This window comes from Kryptolebias marmoratus, linkage group LG15, assembly GCF_001649575.2.
Source record: "Kryptolebias marmoratus isolate JLee-2015 linkage group LG15, ASM164957v2, whole genome shotgun sequence".
Classification (NCBI taxonomy): domain Eukaryota; kingdom Metazoa; phylum Chordata; class Actinopteri; order Cyprinodontiformes; family Rivulidae; genus Kryptolebias; species Kryptolebias marmoratus.
In genome coordinates, this window is record NC_051444.1 from 9,785,651 (window position 1) to 9,804,265 (window position 18,615).

The window sequence follows — 18,615 nt, forward strand, 5'->3', positions numbered from 1 at the left end:
AACTTCTACAGATTTTGAGCAGACTCTGACAGGATTAGCTTTTAACACAAAAGCCATGTCAGTCCGTGGCCTGTCATAACAAAACGCAAGCCGCTCTTGCTTTTTAACCTCACTCTGCTCTTTACCTCTGTGGAATGTAGTTTCATGGAAAAAAAAACTTAAAAAAATAGGGGCAAAGATACTTTGTCACATATATTTTGTCCCTTCTCCTTCTCAGTACTTGTTCAACAAGTTTCAGAGGAAAACAGTAAAAGAGTCAGTACATCTGTGCAAGGTTCACTCAAGGTAGACAGGAAAGTAAAATGAATAAAAAGAATTTTGAGAATTGCAGGAAGGCATAGGAATGTACTGAGAGAAGAATAAAAACAAAAGGAGAGCAAAAGTGAAGATGAGGCGCGCTAAGAAAGGGTGACCATGACCCGTCCTCCATTTTGAAGTGCTCTGCTCTCTGGCTCTGTTCTACCTCAGATGCAATGTAAATGCAACCCAAGTTCAAGTGCTTCTCCTCGCCACCTTTATCTCTACACCCCGCACTGTTATTGACGCTTAAGACATTTCTTTCTCCACTTTGTCTGCTTTCTTCCCATCAAAAACCGCCCCCCAACCCATTCCTCTTTATTTAAGCCAACCTTTTTTGTTGTCAAATAATCACGGAGAACTAGCATGTGTCTGACATGGTCTCCAAGGCAACGGCGGTTAAGACGGGAAGGCAGGCAGGGGCTTATTCAGTGGCTGAATGAAAGAAGGGGGGAAGAGGAGAAGCTACCCACAGTGTTGGACACACACACACACACACACACAAACCCACAGCGACCTTACTAGATTTGGCCTCTGTCACAACGAAGACCCTCTCTCTGTGTCTCTAATCTGTGTGGCTCTCCTGCTGCAGGGTAGGTTGGTGTGGCAGGTTTGGGGATCCCGGGGGGGTTTAGTTAACACACACACACAGACCTCAACAAAGAGTAGGTAAAAGGTTATAGTTTTAAAACAGATGAACAGAAACAAGAAGCATGAAGAGGGAGATAATTGGTTGGTGAACAGAAGTCAGACAGAAAAAGTCCTGAGGCGACAAAATAGAGAACTGAATGCCCCCTTTCCATTTTTGTATCACTACATCTTTTCTAATTTAATTTATCATCGTCTCTCTCGTGGTTCTTGTTGTTTCTTTCTATATTACTGTGTTTGCTTCAAGCGTGCATTACCTCAAGTCTGCAGAGCACACCGGTCAGAGGCTTTGACACAACGTAGAAAAGTGCTGCACTGAGTCCTTTGTCCCTGTCTGCAACCCCTGACACAAGCACCTCTGTGTGTCTTTTTTCTGTCTTTATTTCTTGCACAGCAGGCTTTCAGTGGCCTTTAGCAGCAAATATCCATTTCAAAACCCTGCTTTTGAAAAAAAATGAGGTGGGAAGCAAGACCCTGAGTGCATACTGCAAAAGGAGTAAGGGATTTACAAAACACAGATAAATACTGGTAAATGTGAAAATGACACCATCTTATTTTGAAATGATTATTGTGAACTGGTGACACCAATTTCCTATACAGTTTAATCAAATCCCACTAAGATTTTGGAGAGAGAGCTTTGGAAATTAAATTAACACAGAAAGGCAATCTGTTTTTAGTTGACAGGTGTTCTTATATTTATGATAGATGATCTGTATATTTTGGCTTTTTGATTAGCTGTTATAACTACTGCAGGTCAAACTTGTATTCCTCAAAAGTTGCACAAATAAAATTAAGACATAAACTAAAATTTCTGTACAGTAAAATAATGTAAACAGTTTCATTTTATCAGGTTAAAAAATCATAAATGTATGGCCTCATCTTAAATCCATACATGCAGAATACTGAATGCCTCTGCTGTCAGCTCACATCTTAAGTCTCAAGCACAATTACCTAGAAGGGGAGTCTGAGTACAGAGACCTCCACTGAGACTGATATTCTACCTCATAATTAAAAAGTAAAAAAATAAAAACTCCAGTTCTGCCTGAATTTTAAAGTAGGATTTGTTCATGCTTCTGAAACAAATGTGCATGAAGAAACAAAAAAGTAAAACAAAGTAAAATTTAACCATGTCTTTTAACAGACAGTTTCAGTGTTTGTACAACTTAAAGGCAGAATAATAAAAAAACAGTGGGTCTCTGGCTTCAAACAGAAGAAATGCTTGTAATCCAGCAGAGCTACTGAGTAAAACAGGTCCACACAGGTACATAATTTATCCCTGCTAAGTTTCATTTATCCTGCTGAGGGGAGGCGACAGTCACACATAAAGAAAAGAACATATTAGGCTGATGACAAGGATCTTTGTACATAATGTAACACTGTTACACAGGAAGTGAATTACAATGTGCATCTCTGAGGGTAAGCAGTGAGAAAAAATAATTTATTTATGGCAGAGCACATTTGGTAAATTTCAAAGATACGCAAATAGTTCCCATGTAAATCAAAGAACAGGCAAGAGTTTTATACATTTATGAAAGATTTTCCATATTGCATGCATACATATGAAAGAAATAAGACGATATGGGCCCCAAGAGAAAAATAAATATTTTGTCTTTCTCAGGTTTATCTCTGTCTGATTCTCCATTTCTTCTACAGTCAGCCTTTCCTTCTCTCACCGCCCTCTCTTGGCTCTCCTCTCCACAATCAGTGCCCAGTGAGCCGTGACACGCACTTAAGCGCCGACCGGTGGTAACCTCATGCCGCCTTAGCAGTCACTCACACTTTCGCACAGACACACAACACCACAAACATGTGCGTGTGTGCAAGCATGCACGCTTACCAGCACAGACACAAAGACACATAGATGTGCACGCACGAGGCACATACAAAACCGCTCATTTGCCCCGCTTCTCAAACTTACTGTGCGGTTGAGCTGGATAAAGCACACTCGCTGCCAGTTAGTGTCTTGTTTACCTGCTGACTTCAATGCTGGTAAAAGGCTGAGAGGTTAGAGAAAAAGAGCAAGAGCTGCTGTCACACAACATTACCAACACTGGATCTCACATTCAGACCTCAAAAACCGTCAGCACAAAGAAGAGTGTCTCCTTAGATGCACCCCAGCACTAACCTCAAACCCCAAAGTGTACTTTCTCATAACACACAAACATAGAAAGGCACACAGGAGCATGTATACACTGCAGAAAACATTGCACATTTTTAAAATAAGTCGGTAAGCATATTGCATGAAACCACACAAAGAAGTACATTTTTCCATACCATATAATTGACATTAGCTTACCTGGTAAATAGTAAAGTGGCGCTTTTAGTCCAAACATGGTTACAGTTTTCGTGTCATGAAGCAGAAGCAACTTGTTTCAAATATGCAGGCAGCAATCCCGTCCTGGATGACTGCGCGACAGAGGCAGAGTGCCCTCACAGCCACCCAGAAACGAGGCTCTGTGTGTGGTGAGGCTGGGCTGGGACTCAGCCTGTCATCCCTGCTCTCTGGTCCTCGCTAACCAAGCGTGAGGCTGGGACCGCCCAGCCAGCCAGGACGCACACACATATACACACACACACAAACCCTCAGACAGTCACACGGATGCACACAGACAGAGCAGTGCAAGGGTCAACCCCTGAGCACGCCCCCGCTCTCGACCCGCTCACTCTTGCCCCAGATCCCCTGGGCAAGAGGTCACGCACTAGCTGTCCGTTTCTAAACGGCAGCAGGGAGCACGCTTTCTGTAGCTTCTTCTTTCATGAACCCCACACAGGCACACACCCAGAGAGTCGGGACAGCCAGAGAGAAAGAGATGTAAAAGCTCGCAGGTCCAAGTGCCAGGAGGAGGAGAAAAGAGGTAGGCAGAAGAATAAAACCCGGCTGGGTAAATCCTGGAGACGAGTGCAGCCTCTGCTTCCTGGGATTGTCTTTTATCCCTCTATCCAAGAAAGATGATCAGAGGAAAGACAGCTCTGCTTCCTGTGCTACCGCTGCCACTATCTCTCTTTCCCTTTCTTCTCCTCTGGTTTCTCTCTCTCTCTCTCTCTCTCTCTCTCTCTCTCTCTCTCTCGTTCTCTCTGCCAATAGAAGGAGGTGGAGGAGAGGAGGATGGAAGGAGGGCAGAATGATCTCCCTTCAGGCAACAACACACCGAGAAAGCAAGGAAGGGTGGTGTGTGTTTGTGTGAGGGAGATGGTGGATTTAAAGCAAAAAAGAGATAGAATAGGCAGCGGTACAGATGAAAAGGAAATACCAGCCAGTGCTGATGCTTCACCCGAGGAAGAGGAGGAGGAGAGTGGCCACAGTTCAATTTGGAGTCAGGGTGACAGCTGATTGCACAGCCCCGGTGACAGCGAGAGGCCAACGAGTATCAAGGGAGCATCTGTTCACACTGTATCAGACAGTAGGCAAAGAATCGCCCCAATAGCAAACGCAGAGAGATGCTGCGGGTCTTCAAGGGCAGCTCACAATAGAAGAGCTACGCGTTTGGAGGAGGAAAATACAAAAGATTCCCCCCGCCTTCATTCTCCTCTCTGAAAATGAGAGTCCTCGTCTCTGTCTGCGAGTGTGTGGGTGCGTTTGTGTGTCCATCTAGGAAACTTGGCTTGTGCAGCCGAGTGCACAGACTGCTCACCATGCTGCTCCAACAGCAGAGTACCCCCTCCCAGCCCCCCCACCTACCCAGCACACTTGGACAAACATCCCGCCTGCTCTGCGCACAAACCTGACCGAAACGGTGGCAGAAAGGGGTGAGGAGTTAACTATCTGTTGGGAAGCATCTCTGCCAAATCACAAAAATAACAGGAGTGTGGGGGAAATAGTCGCGCAGGACAATTCACCCATTGGGCTGACACTCTCTCCAGTCCTTTCTACGAAACTCTGTAGGGGAGAAAGACATGGGAGACTGGCAGGAGTTCAGTGAGGAAGTGGAGGGAGGTGCACTGAGGGGGGTCCTATGCCTTCGCGAGGACTCAGAGGACAGGAGGAAAAATAAAACACATTCCGCGAGCACAACAAGCATGGTGAGAGTGAGTGGGAGTGAGAAAGCCATGCAAATGGGGCAAATGATCTCTAATAGGGACTGGTGACTAAAGGAGGAGACAGAAAGAAAGAGAAAGCAAGAGTGGAAGAGGAGTTGGGGTGGAAGTCTACATATCGAGATATGAATAGAAGCAGGGAGGAGGGGGAGGTTTCGCTGATACAACGAAGTCAATACATATTTAATTAATTGTGACAACAGTGTGGAGGTGTACACGCGATGACACAAAGACAGATAAAAGTGAAAATGTTCAACATATTCACATTTACTATCACATCATTGCATGCAGCTGAGTGTGTGCAAACAGACCACATTATCATCGCTGAGAGGCATGAGCATACTTTGGTGCTGATCTGCACAGGTGTGTGTGTGTGTGAGGTGGGCGCTGAAGTGTCTCACAGCTTGTGAGACAGGCTGGGAGGTGACGTGTCTCCCTGAGGCACTCCACCAACAAGTTTGATGACATGCTGACAGACACAGACAGACACCTAAAAATTCAGCTACCTGCTCCTGAGAGGTGGACAAAATATAAAAAAAAAGAAAAAAAAAAAAAGAGTACCGGAAAAAGATCAGATCTGTTGTTTTCAAGCACTAAAAGACTGATGTTTGATAAAATTTCCACTAAATGTTAATATACATTCAACTGTATTATAAGTTGTTTTCAAATAAGTCAACAGTCAATTTTCTTTCTGCAAACCTCCGATTTGTTTTACTGCTTGCCATTGCAAAAGTGCAGAACACCAAAACTGCTGTCCTTAAAACTACAAAGAAATATCTGCAAAAAGTAGACAAAAAAAATCAAATATAATAAAAAAGGATATAAATAATATCAAACAATCAGAATTTGAGGAGAGTGAAAAATCTCTGAACTTTTCAAGTTCAGTTTTTTATTTTCTTTTACTTTATGAACCATCGTTGGCAAAATTTTTGGCAACTTCACTTTTGGATTGCAGAAGCCCTTAAAAAATCACTTTATCTACTATTTTACTTAACAATAGATTTATTATTTGACTTTATTTGTCTCCTTCTTTTATATGAAGTCCTGCAGGTGATGCAAATGTTTGTAGTTAGTTGAACAAACTAATTTCAAAAGTCAAATTTCTTACATCAGTAAATGATTGGAAAAAAAACAAAAAAACATTGGTGATAAAAAAGTCACTCGCTTAAACTGAAACTATGACTTTTGTGTGCTTTACTCACAAGCAAGATTGATGGGTAATAGGAAAAAAAAGTCAGGTTTTGTGTCTGCTCATTGAGGGATAGGAAATGTAAGAGAATAGCTATTGTCTTCTGTTATTTAAAAGTAGTATAATGAGTCACATTTTACAAGAAGTCTAAGGAAACAGGGAAAGCACATGCTGAAGGCTACAAACAGACACACACACTGAAAGATATAAAAGCTCCTCAGAGACTGAGGCGGTGTATGAAACTGAAAACACTGTGATCAAAAAGTAACAGAGCAGGAGGAAGAAGAGGAAAGGCGAAGAACAAAACATGGGAAAAGGGGGCGTTGAAAAAGGGAGGAAAACAGGGGCTGGGAGGGACAACTCAGCTGACAAAGGCAGAGACACACAAACCTGCCATGACAACTTCCTGTCCACTAAACAATTGTATGCCCTGCCCCCCAGAAAAAAATAAAACAAAAAGATCTTAAACACTAAATATGTCCACACAGCAGAGATAAGGCATCACAATCATATTCACTTAAACACATACAGTACAGATCTGTGATGTTCCGCACTCTGATATGATGCTAAAAGAGCAAGTGTTGGATTCTCAAAGTCAAAATTGAGTTTTAAAATCCATGCAACAAAAGTAGAAAAAATAAATTTACAATTCAATTCTGTATTTAAAAAAAGGACTGTCCACCTCACTTGACTTGATCAAAAACAAAAAGATGGCCTTTAGTAAGTAGCAAAGCAGAGGTTTTAATTTCAAAAAATACGCTGGACTTTGGTGTGCCCACTTGTATTAAATGTGATAAAAAATAAAATCTTGTAACCCTTCACTCACCCCTATTTGCTCAGACCCGCACCCACTCCAGCTACACACACACCCATTTAACCCGACCCCTCACTGGTGATTAGAGGCCCGTGCGGTGTGTGTGAGCATGTGCGCGTCTGTGTGTATCGGTCTTTGTGTGCGAGATGCTTCTCTCCGTATGCTAATCACAGCCTTGCACTGAGAATTAATTTGCAAATGTGTCATTACCCATCAGGCTCAGCAGCAATAACCCTGCAATTACACAACTCTCGCTTGGCCAGCTGAGCACCACACTCGCATGCAGGCCACACATACACACACAAACTGCCTCTTCAGGACTGAACAAAAACAGCTACATTTTGAAAATGTTGCATCCAGCTTTACAACCAAGAGAGAGAGAGAAAAAAAGTATTCTTTGTCTCCAAGTGATAGTCAGCATGTTTACAGTTTAATCACCGCTCCTCACCTCTGTGTCAACAGGACAGCAACCAAGGTCGGCTGCGCACTTTAACTCACTTCTGTTTCTAAGCAACATTATCCAGGAGTGTGGCCTTGCTAAGAACTTCAACACACAGAGCTTTCAGATTACAGATAAAGCAACTCAGCAATGTGAATGTTTCTGCAAGAGTTTAAGCACTTACCTTTGAAGTGAGTAGTCAGTGTAAGAGGTGAAGTGTGCAGCAGCCACAAGGTGGTTGGCATGGAAAAGAAAAAAAAACATCAAGTTGCACTTCTTTTAAGTTATATATATATATATATATATATATATATATATATACACATATATATATATATTTATATATTACTACTAATGATTTTATGCTCTAATTTATAGGTAGAACTTTCAAATGCATGACAGGAAGTATGACAGAAACTTCACAAAAGTCACAAAAATAGATGGAAAGACTGAATTATTAGAACAACAATGGTAAAAATCATAAGAAACACATGCTTTGGCCTTTAAATTTTAATCAAGTAGGTCTTTGAAGAATAACTGATATGCAATAAGAGTGACAGAAAACATTTACTCATTCACTGCATGCAAAACTAGCTGCTCTCAAAATCTACTTCACACTTCAGACAATGCAATACAGTTACAGCTCAGTCACACACACACACTCCTGTGTCTGCTGTCGGATACTGACCCACACTCATCCAGAGCATGTCACACACCTGTCACCAATACTCCTCAACAGTTCACACACACTCATGTCTAATGTAGGCTCCGTTGCCCAGTGCGGTCACAGCTAAAGAGTGTCAGTAAAGTTTTTATCACGTGTCTTTTTCCAAAAGAGCTCAACAGGCTTGACCCTGAAATCAAATACAGCCAAGTTTTTGTCATTTTGTGAAATAAAGCTGGCTGAGAAATTCAAGTTAGTGCAAGTGTTAAAAAAGATTTGTGCTTGTGTAGAAAAGATTTGTATTTGCAGAAAATTGTGTAAAAATCCATAGTCAGGTTAGATAAACTGTCTGTGACTGAAGTTATGAGTTCAGATTCTAGCTCTGTTTTTATACCTCAAGTTAATTGGATAGTAAAACCTTGATTACAAATCAAGCTGTCCAATCAGAGAGCAGCGTTACACTCATAGAGGAGCCCATATCTGCATGTTAGGTGACCTCACTGCTGTGCTCCATGCTTGAGTAGAGGCCTCCTCTATACAAACAGACAGCTTGTGCTGTATAATTGGATCAAAGTTATATGTATGTCATCTTTAGTAGCTTTCAAACGTTTGTGGTGAAAAGTAAATAATGTAGTTGCCTATATATTTAATGACTTTTAATCAGTGTTACACCTGTAAGGCTTCCTTTACAATTGCAGCACATCCAGTTATTATATTATTACTTATTTTAAACCCACTGGACTAATCTAAATACAGCTTTTTAGTGTAAAAGTATAGAAATAAGCTAAAAACTAAAACTCAAGAGGGAAGGAGGAAAAAGCAGGAGTGGCTGATGACAGACTGCCTGCACAAATCACATCAGAGCTGTTTCTGTAGCTTTGCACTGCTAATATCTGTAGCTAGAAACAAAGCTACTAATGCTGCTCTAGATCAGTGTATTTTACCATATTGCTACAGATATAAGCAAAATTACTGTCAACACAAAGTTCAGTTATGTGCTGATAAGTTTTTGTTCAAAGAGCAGAAAAGCTTTTGATTTGTCACACGAACACTGTCCAGTTTTAGCTTTAATGATATGTTCAGAAGCCTCCTGTCTTTGTTTTAAAGTCACATTTAAATATTCACAAATCTAGCCTGCATCACTGTGCTCAAGCAGAATCCTGTCACTGCAGATTTAACGTGGATTCCGTTGTGGCTTGGCGATAGGAGAAGAAGAAAGCAGGTGGGGGAGAGCTGGCCAGAGCTGACAAACTGATGCGCCGTCTTATCATATTCCCTCCCACAATCCCTCGTGGCACACCTGCTTTCTAGCACAGACAACAGAAACATTCCTGTTCTCAGCTGAGGGAATGCATCGCAGCACACATCTATGCCCTGATTAGACTTTTTGTTGTCACTCAGCCCTCTTACCTGCATCCTCCAACTCTCTGTCTGTTTCCACATCAAACGCGTCACATCTGACGCCTCTCAGCAAGTTCTCAGAGAACAGAGAACCCGACACAATGTAATGAATGGAAAAAGAATGGAGTAGGGATTCTTTAAAAGCATAACTCATTTGATTAACAAATACGTGTACACATGTGTGCTGTGTGTTCTTCTGTTTGTGCACCCAGAATGTATGTAGCTCTGTGTGTGTGTGTAAATCGCCCAGAGGCAGTTGTAAAGTATGTGAACGCAGCTTAGAAAACCTGGGGAGCAAACGCAGCAGGAACATCCTGCTTTACAGCAACATGCCAAAACAGAGCTAGCAACAAGCATATTTTACATGTATGTGCATAGGTAAAAATGGAAAACATATCGCAATAAACTAGTGATCCAATGGCAGCATCCACACACACACTCTCACACACACCCGCACCCCCGCCCCCCTCCACACACACAGACACACATTCAGAATGCTGTTGGCAGAGTGTTTCTCGCCTGACTTGTGCTCTCCTGTGACATTTCCTCATTGGCTTGTTTGTCTCAATTATCCACATTTATTGGACAGAGATGGTTAACCCATTAAGTTACACACACTGGGAGGAGGAGAGCAGCGTGAAAGAAAGAAAGCTAGAGAGAGCTGGATTATAGTTCGACCTGCCTTAGGCGAGTTGTAAATCACACAACTGTACGAGGCCTGGCTGGACGCCAAGCCAACACACAAATTGTGTATGTACGCAGGCAGCAGAGAGCAGCTGAAGGGGCAGTGCAGCACCAGCACCTCGGGGCTTGTTGCAGGGCCTGAACTGACCTTCACCACTCTTCACTTTGTGTGTGTGCGTGTGTGTGTGAGTCAATTTAACACACTATGCTGCTACAAGGCTGTAGCTTTGTGTGTGAGAGTCTTATAAGTGTTGAGCAAGTGAATCATTAGATGTGCCAACATGTGTGGCTGTAATGTTTGTATGTTGGAGAGCTGTGTGTGTGTGTAGGGAGGCTGCCGTGCCCTGTGTCAGACCTCTGCTGTGCTCGGTAAGTGAGGCGTGCTAATACTGCGTGTGCTCAGGTTTCACGCATCAGCACACAGTCGAAGAGACTTACCCGAGGTCACAGGCTGTCAAACCCTTCCCCCCCACTGCCTTTCCTCCTTTGACTCAATCCTTCCTTTTCTCTCACTAAACACTTTACCTTTAGCCAAGCTTCAGCAGTCATTTTTGCTTCACCCCCCCTCCCCTTTCCTCTCTCCCACTTTGCTATCAGTCCTCTCCTCCCACCTCCTCTTCCTCCCAAGAGGATTCCATCGTGCTCAGTCTTTTAGTATCTTTCATGTCTTTTACCTGTCAACAGAGGAGAGAATGTGCGAGCAGCTCCACAACAAAGGAAAAACACCCTTCTGTCATCTCAGAAAATGCTGCAGGGTGGAGGGGGGAAGGCAGGGAGGGGAAATCGACAAGGGGGACAGAGGAAAGCAGATAACATGGGAAGGAGAATAAAAAAGGAAATGTTGAGTGACAGGGATGGAAAAAAAAAGAAGCAAAGCGAGTATTGTGCTTCTAATACATACGCATGCAGTACCATTCCAGAACAATTGAGTTGCGTCTCTAAAACAGCAACGCGTCTCAAACACGCAACATCGTTCCAACAGCTTTGAGCAGCTGGAGACGATGCAGCCTGCTTGTAAACAATTATTTACTTCAGAAGCCCAAATTTTAATGATAAAGAGCCACCCATGTATCACACAAACACATGTGTCAGAGAACATGGCCAAACGTTCATGCATGACCTCTTCAGCTTCACACAGCTGTAGTGTGTGAATCCCCAGCAGCTCAGTCCAGCAGCACACATTCACATGAGATAAAACTATAAGCTGTTCAATCCAATCGGCACCTAACCCAATCTGTGACTGCCGCTCTATCCCGTGCTCAGTGTGTGTGTGTACGAGTGAATCCTTTGCTGTTACTAATCTGCTGGTACAGTCCCCATCGTCAGCATTGCCCTCATCTCTGTATTATTCTGGGATTAGCTTGAGTGTTAGCCTAGCTGCAGCCCACAGCTCAAGCTGGAGAGAGGCAGCCATCTTTGAACAATGCCTATTGATGAAACACTAAGAGGCTTGATTGGATTAATCATCTTTCCTTTTTTTCTCTCTTCCTCTCCAGTTATCCCTTTTTGTTTTCACTTTGCTTCTCTTTTTCTTTTCTGTGCTCCTCCTGCCTTTCCCCTTTTTTTTCCCCTCGCAGCAGCTCAATAATACACAGATTTCAGTGTTTCTCCCTGGCGGTGAGATGACGCCGTGAACGCCCCCTTCGCTGGATAACGAGCACAAATAACAGGCTGCCAGTTTACGAGGGCACTCCAAGGTAAAAAGTAAACATCTAATTAAGAGGAGAATCAAATAGCTGCTAACTGCTTCTGTGTGGTTGTACATTTTACATTACAGCATTTAAGCAGGGCCCTTCATTGATGAGAGCAAAAACACTGGCTCTGATACTGCCTGATTATAATTACAGCACAGAATTTAATTAAAGGCAAAAGGTTGAGAGGAAAACTGTCACATATGTGGAGGTTTCATCTTCCTTTTCTTCCTGTAAAACACATGAGCAGACAAAACATTCAGGATACAACAGCAGCAGAAAGAAAAGAGTTGGGGCGAATCTCTACAGATTTGGCCCGTGTTTAGCTGGGGCATCCTACCAAGTGGCAGTCGCTAGCCTGGGCGGCCTTTGGCCTCCTGTCCCCACCAATCACGTTCCAGCTCCAACTACGCCAGCGTGGACCCACAGCAACCCTCCCGTCTGGTGCCAAACATCCACACACACACACACCAGCAGCCATAGCTCTACAAACACTGCAGCCAATTCCATTTTCAAACATGGATAACAACCGAATTAAGACTCTGTGATCCTCTGCCAAAGCAGAAGGATGCTCCTTAATACATTCAAATACACACTTCCATGAACATAGACACAAACCAATGTGCACATCCTCAAACACAAACACAAGGGGTTGTTTGGGTGGAGTTATCTGTGTTTAGATTTTAAATACTCCTTATGTCTCTCTGTATCACTCTGTGGCTTTCTGTGACATTTCGCTGCTGCTGCATAGATGAAAGCAAATGATTGTCTCATGCTGATGTTATTTAAGGTGTTTAGTCAGTGTATGCCTTTTCTTTTTTGATGCTTTCAGTGTCTGGAATGCAGAAACAAGGCTGAAAATGAGAAAGAGTGGCATTTGTGATGAGTAATGAGTAGAGGGAAAGCAGAGAAAGTTGGATAAAGTAGAAGAGACATAATGTGTTTCCTGACCTGAAGCCTGTAACAATGACCAAAGTTATACCTCTTTGTTATGCTCTTCTCTAATTCGCTCCTCTTCTCTTGACAACTTATTTCTCTTGTTATTTGCCCTATTTAAAGGATTTTTGTTTAATTTAATGTTCCTTTTTGACATTCTTTTTCCTCTTTTAACCCTCCTAAAACCCTCAAAAGAGAGAAAAATGAAGTGAGGTAGAGAGGCCCTTGTAACTTCGGGTCAATTTGACCCGAATACCGCAGTAGGCTTAACTAATTGACCTCTACCTCTTCATTTGTGCTTGTGTTTTATGCAAAAATTGCTGTTAATGTAAATAAATTAATACAGATACACCACATCAGTTTTTTTTGGTGAAAGTTTTGCTATATCAGCCTAAAATAAGGAGAAAGTCATTCACCTGACATTGGATATAGTTTATCCTGGGAGCCAAAAACTGGTTTGCCATCAACACAAGGAGAAAAGGCCTTCCAAGAATAGTCTTTTCTTGCTCTCCTCTCCATCTTTTCTGCAGATTAATCTATCCAGCAGCCATATAAATCTCTGCGCTCACTGTGTTGAAATGCTCTGTGCGGCTCATTTATGTATGACAGAAAAAAAAAAAGGAGAAAATCTTGCTAAACCTCTTAAAGCGACTCGGTGCACAAAAAAGCTCCAATTGGGCTAAACGCAGCTCTTTGATCAGTGAACGGCCAAACCTAAATTCATGTCACACGCACCACCTTCAGCCAAAGCACAAACAGTAATGTGTGAGAAATGAGTCTGAACTGCAGGTTTATCCCACCCAGTGGCATGTTTTGGTGGTTGTACTGCTTGTTAATGTGTCAAGATCATTTGAGACTGAGGTCAAAACATTTCTCCTTTGCTAAAGAGAGGGGGAAGAAGGGATCAAGGAACACTGAAAGGGGGGTTGAGGTGGATTTAAAGGGTTCTGCAGTAACCATGGTGCTGCTGAGCTTGGTCACCGTGGGAACAGACCCTTTGCAAAGCATTTTTGAAATAGAGGAAGGGGAGGGCTGTTACTCTGAGATGTCCCGTGTCAGAGTTCACCCTTCTCGCTGAAACAATCTCAGTGCTATAGTTAATGATATTCTTATTTTCAGTTATAAATGTCTTGATTGGGTTCTGTTTGATGTGACTTACAAAGAATTAGAGCTAAAGCATTATTATTCTACTAATAATCTCAAATATCTCAGCAAGAAAACTCGAGAATATGCGAGAGATGATGAAAAGCAAATTGTCTATGGTTCTTGTTTTTCAAACATTTTAGCGTCGACTTACTCTTCAAAATAAACATGTGTTCATTTTACTTAGGCAATTATAAAATAAAAACTCATCCAGACCGTACTATGTTCTCATCCAAGAACTGATTAACACCACAACCTGCTAGATGGAAATGCATCTACTTCACTCCTTTTGGCAGCATGTCCCGAGTGTGTATAAATCCTTCTTGACAGTTTGATGCAAACAGCTTGTGTGTCATAGCAGGGCCCTCTCCCATTGGTTAAAGATGATAATAAGTCTTCCAAAGATTTTCCTTTCCCTCATTCTTGCTTAAAACGGACATGATGAAATAAACCCTCTTCTGCAACAGGATTTCATTATTGCAAAATTTGCTTCATCAGTTTTACCAAATGAATCAGCATGTCCCAGTAAGCATGAACTGAGATTTCAAGTTTTCTACCTAAAAGCACTTTGATTGTTGGTTTGAACATCTTTAAAATTTCCTTTACATCTGCTGTTTTCATCAGCAGACAGTAGCTTATCTGTAGACAGCAGTCAGAACAATCTCCATTTGGACAATCAGAAAGAAATTCCCATTGAGTAGTCCCATTAATTGTTACGTTATTGGCCTATAACAGAGCTAATTACAGACACTTAAACTAATGTAAACCTCAAAAATTTAGTAGCAATATCAAGCAAATGCTATTTATTGAATTTTACACGGCATTACGTTTGATTCAGAGAATTGTTCTGCCTAGGTATTCTGTTTTGCAACACTTTGCCATGAAACATTTTTAAAGACACAGTATCCAGAGGAACAAATCATTAAAATCCATGTATTTGATGCATAAAGGTTTTTAAGACAGTGTTTGCATAAACCACTAGAAAATTTTAATCTGGAGTTGATTTAGTTGGCAAAAGTCTGCTCTGGAACTGGTTCCCACTCTGATAAGTCTGACTTCATGAAAATAACTCACTGATTCTCCAGAGTGAGCTCATTTTGACAGCTGTCTACTGCAGGTAAGATAGTGACTGCAGATAACAACTCCACAGAAGACCACTTGAAAAAACCTGAACTAAACTACCCCACCTATTCATAAAACCAACCAAACAGTGAGTGAAACAAAGTAAACAAAAATTGAAAACAAGTAAAAAACAAAAGTAACTGCTACTCTCAAACAGTCTCATGATTCAAAGTCCTACATTTTATTACCACCCTTTCAATGCCATTTTGTTAAAAGTAAACATGTCAGAATGACAGTGGAATTTCCAGATGCCCTTGATGTTTAATATTCCTGTGGGCAGTGTGTCATGGCACAGATGCCTAAAGACTTTCTGAGATGCGTCTTTCCGAGATGCCAAGAGCTCCCAGCTTAGAAAGTTACACTACTGACTGTTCCAAAGGGGGAACGCGTCTTCTGAACACTTCAGTATATTTTCAATTGCTTAACTGGCTTATTTGGTTTAGATGTGATAATCCACATTCTAAAATGTGGTCTAAATGTCCAATCCACATTTTCAAATATTTGTGGAAAACCTTTTTTTTTTTTTACTTTAAAACCAAATGCTGATGACCTGATCTGTGCACGTTTTATTTATTTATTTTTTGTCTCCAACATGCCAACAGCATTACCATTTCCAGTGTGAACCCACAGTTAATCAAAGCTGTGTGATTTAGATGTTTGTGTGTGTATTTGTGTACGACTGGTTTCCTGTCTTTGTCATTTAACAGATAAACTGAATCTGTCAAAAGCAGGCAGGCACTTTTTGCAGTGACCACTGTAGCAGGATTTACAGCCCTCTTCCACAATCACACCCTCAATTAGATCCAAGGAACAGTCTGTGTGTGTGAGTGTGTGTGTATTTGTATGGGTGTGTCTGCTTGGTTGTGTGTGGTTAGAGTGATAATAACCACCGTAAAGAAAAGTAGAATTTAGGGGCTATAAGAGAGTGCTGCAACACTTCGATTTCCCCTCTTGCCATGATGTCACTGAATTTATTGCTGGCTCTTGCTTGAAACCATACCTGCCGTAAATCAGACTCACAAAAACACCCAGAAACACACAAACGCTGCTGTCTGTTTATGACTGACTTACGACGAGGAGCGAAGGAAAGAGGGATTGTGATGAAGGGGAACCAAACAGAGCATGGAGACGGATGACGGATGGCTCTACTCATCCAACCAGCCAGTCTTAGATGAACATACACTCAGGCAATATGTCGCTCGGTCTGAGCCTCCATCTTCCTGTGCTGCTCTGCTGTGACAGATAACTAACACTGTGGCACCTTGATGTGCTGATAGTACCACAGCAGACCAGCGGCACACGAATGATCTTGGGGATGATAAGGCTGGCTGTTGCACACCAGCAGTAGAAGAGATGTGAGTCGTGGGCTGACACTGCTGCCGGTGACTCCGACTGTGTGAGGAATGAAGATAATAGAGGAGGGCCCTCTTAAAGTCGAGCAAGGAGCGGTGGCAGGGGGGATGGTGGTGACCAGAAGGGAGAGTAATTGCCTCACCACACTCAAGGTGCTTGAAATGATCTGTGACCTGTTCCAAGTGTGTGCGCTTGGAGGGAAGGGGTGAGAGACATATCGCGCAAGAAAGCCACAGAGCAAGAGAGAGAAATGAGTGTTGCAAATGCCCATTTCCTGCCGCTGTGGGGTCATGCTTGAGCCAGGGAGTGTGGGATGGAGTGGAAGGTGGAAATAACGGAGGGATAATCTTGTCTGAGCTCCAGTGAGAGAGGACAGGGGGCTTGTTATGAGAAAATGAAAGGGGAAAGGTGGAGGAAAGGAGAGCCACGGGCCATTAGAGACACCTCAGCTACACATAATAGGAGGCAGTGCAGAGAGGGAGCAAGTAGCTCAGAGGAGCTGAGGTGAAAGATGAAGCAGAGGTGATATGTTGCTTGAGCAAAAAGAATAACAGTATTAAAACAAAGTTACACGTACACATAGTATGACCTCGTATAACATGAGATTTGTACCTTGACATCAGTGTGTACAGTATGGCGGTACCATTTTTCAGCATCATAGAACAATAACAAAATAAATCCTATAAAATAAATTTTATGTTAATAAGATTTTATTCCCTAATTTGCACTAAATAAAAACAGTATACAATATCGGGTTTGTATTTATTGCCCCATTTACAGAACATCTACATTATCTATAACTTACTTGAATAAGCCAGTCAAGGGACACTGGGTGGAGCAGAACCTCAGATCAGAAGTACTTTTGAACTGATTGTGTTAAACACAGTTTTAATAGGCCAATTTTCAGTCAGAATTACACACTTGTTTTATAGTCTGACAACAAAAACAAGCAAAAATTAAGTGAACGAAAGCAGCCTTAAAAAAGGGCTAGCACTCAGAAGATGATTTAAAGATTACGTTAATTGGTGTGATGTCATCTAGCAACACATGGAAACATTTTAAACATGCTTCATCTTGTAAAAAAAAGCAATAAATAAAGACGAAATACACATGAAGTACTCTGAACTAATTCATTTCCATTTGTGTAATCTATACTTTAAGCTAGTTCTCATGAACTATTAACTTACACAAGAAATCTCATCGCATGCTAGAGATAGAAAATGGTCTATGTAACCAGATGTGGAGGCCTCTGTACTCGTTTTGACTGTATCTGTTATAAAACCAGATATAGACAAGACTGAGAAGTGTATAACAAAGGTTTCCTATAATTAACCCAAGAAGATGATTCTAAATGCTACAACTAAGATTAATGTGCATGTGTTGTGCTTCCTGTCTTTTATAATAACAGTTCATTGGAATGACAGATGGGAACGTTTTAACAGGTTAAATAACATCACTGACTCATTGCCATGCAGTTGTTCGTCACTCTTTAATTCACAATGATGATTTGGTGCAAGTTGTTAAAATCCCACTCAGCCTCGCTGACAACTTACTGTCGTCAGATGTTTCCTAAGTGCACCTTATTTGTGGAGCTCACTGTTTTCCGGTTTACAGCTGTGGTGCTGGCACTAAATTTGAGGTTGTTTTTCAGCATGGAGAGTCAAAAAATAGCTCTAAGGGGTTAAAACAGCTGCAACTTTGTATGGCATCCCTAACCAGAGGAAGTACAGAAGCTGTCCCTGCAGACAATGTTGTCAAAAATGGTTTTAGCGATATTTCAAGCAGATGAGGGATTGATAAAAAGCTACAAAGAAAATATTAGAAGATAAAGCAAAAAACACTGGTCTTTTCCACAGTCAAATAATTAAAATTTCTAGATTCCCATTTCCCCTCCTTTCTTTCTGTTCTGCCATTTATAGCATAAAAAGTCTAATCAGAAGGTATCTACTGCTCTAAAAGATCTTATGCTTTTTTATTCTTTCCCTCCCTTCTTAATGCTCCTCCGATTCACTTTTATTATCCCTCACTTACTTCTGTGCTCCGTTTGCCCAACTGTATTCTCCACAGCATTTACTGGGCTAATTAATGAGGCAAAAGGTTGAGTGCTACTCAGTTGAAACAACTCCTCCTTTGTCTCTTGCACACATGGATAACTACTTGATGAAAAAGAGAAAAAAAGGCAAGAAAAGGTGGGAAAGT

General features: G+C 41.8%; 1 protein-coding gene across 2 annotated transcripts in view; it reads right to left on the reverse strand.

Moving 5' to 3' along the window:
* The window catches only part of gse1 (Gse1 coiled-coil protein), a 155,377-nt gene that overhangs the window by 57,854 nt on the left and 78,908 nt on the right, over positions 1-18,615 (reverse strand). Inside the window, exon 1 of one of the 2 annotated variants that reach the window (XM_017404016.3) lies at positions 3,242-3,896. The exons of the other annotated variant lie outside the window; for it this stretch is intronic. Coding sequence (XP_017259505.1) covers positions 3,242-3,278 — 37 coding nt within the window. The 5' untranslated portion in view covers positions 3,279-3,896. Of the gene's footprint in view, positions 1-3,241; positions 3,897-18,615 lie in introns of those variants that run through there. 2 annotated transcript variants of the gene reach the window in all.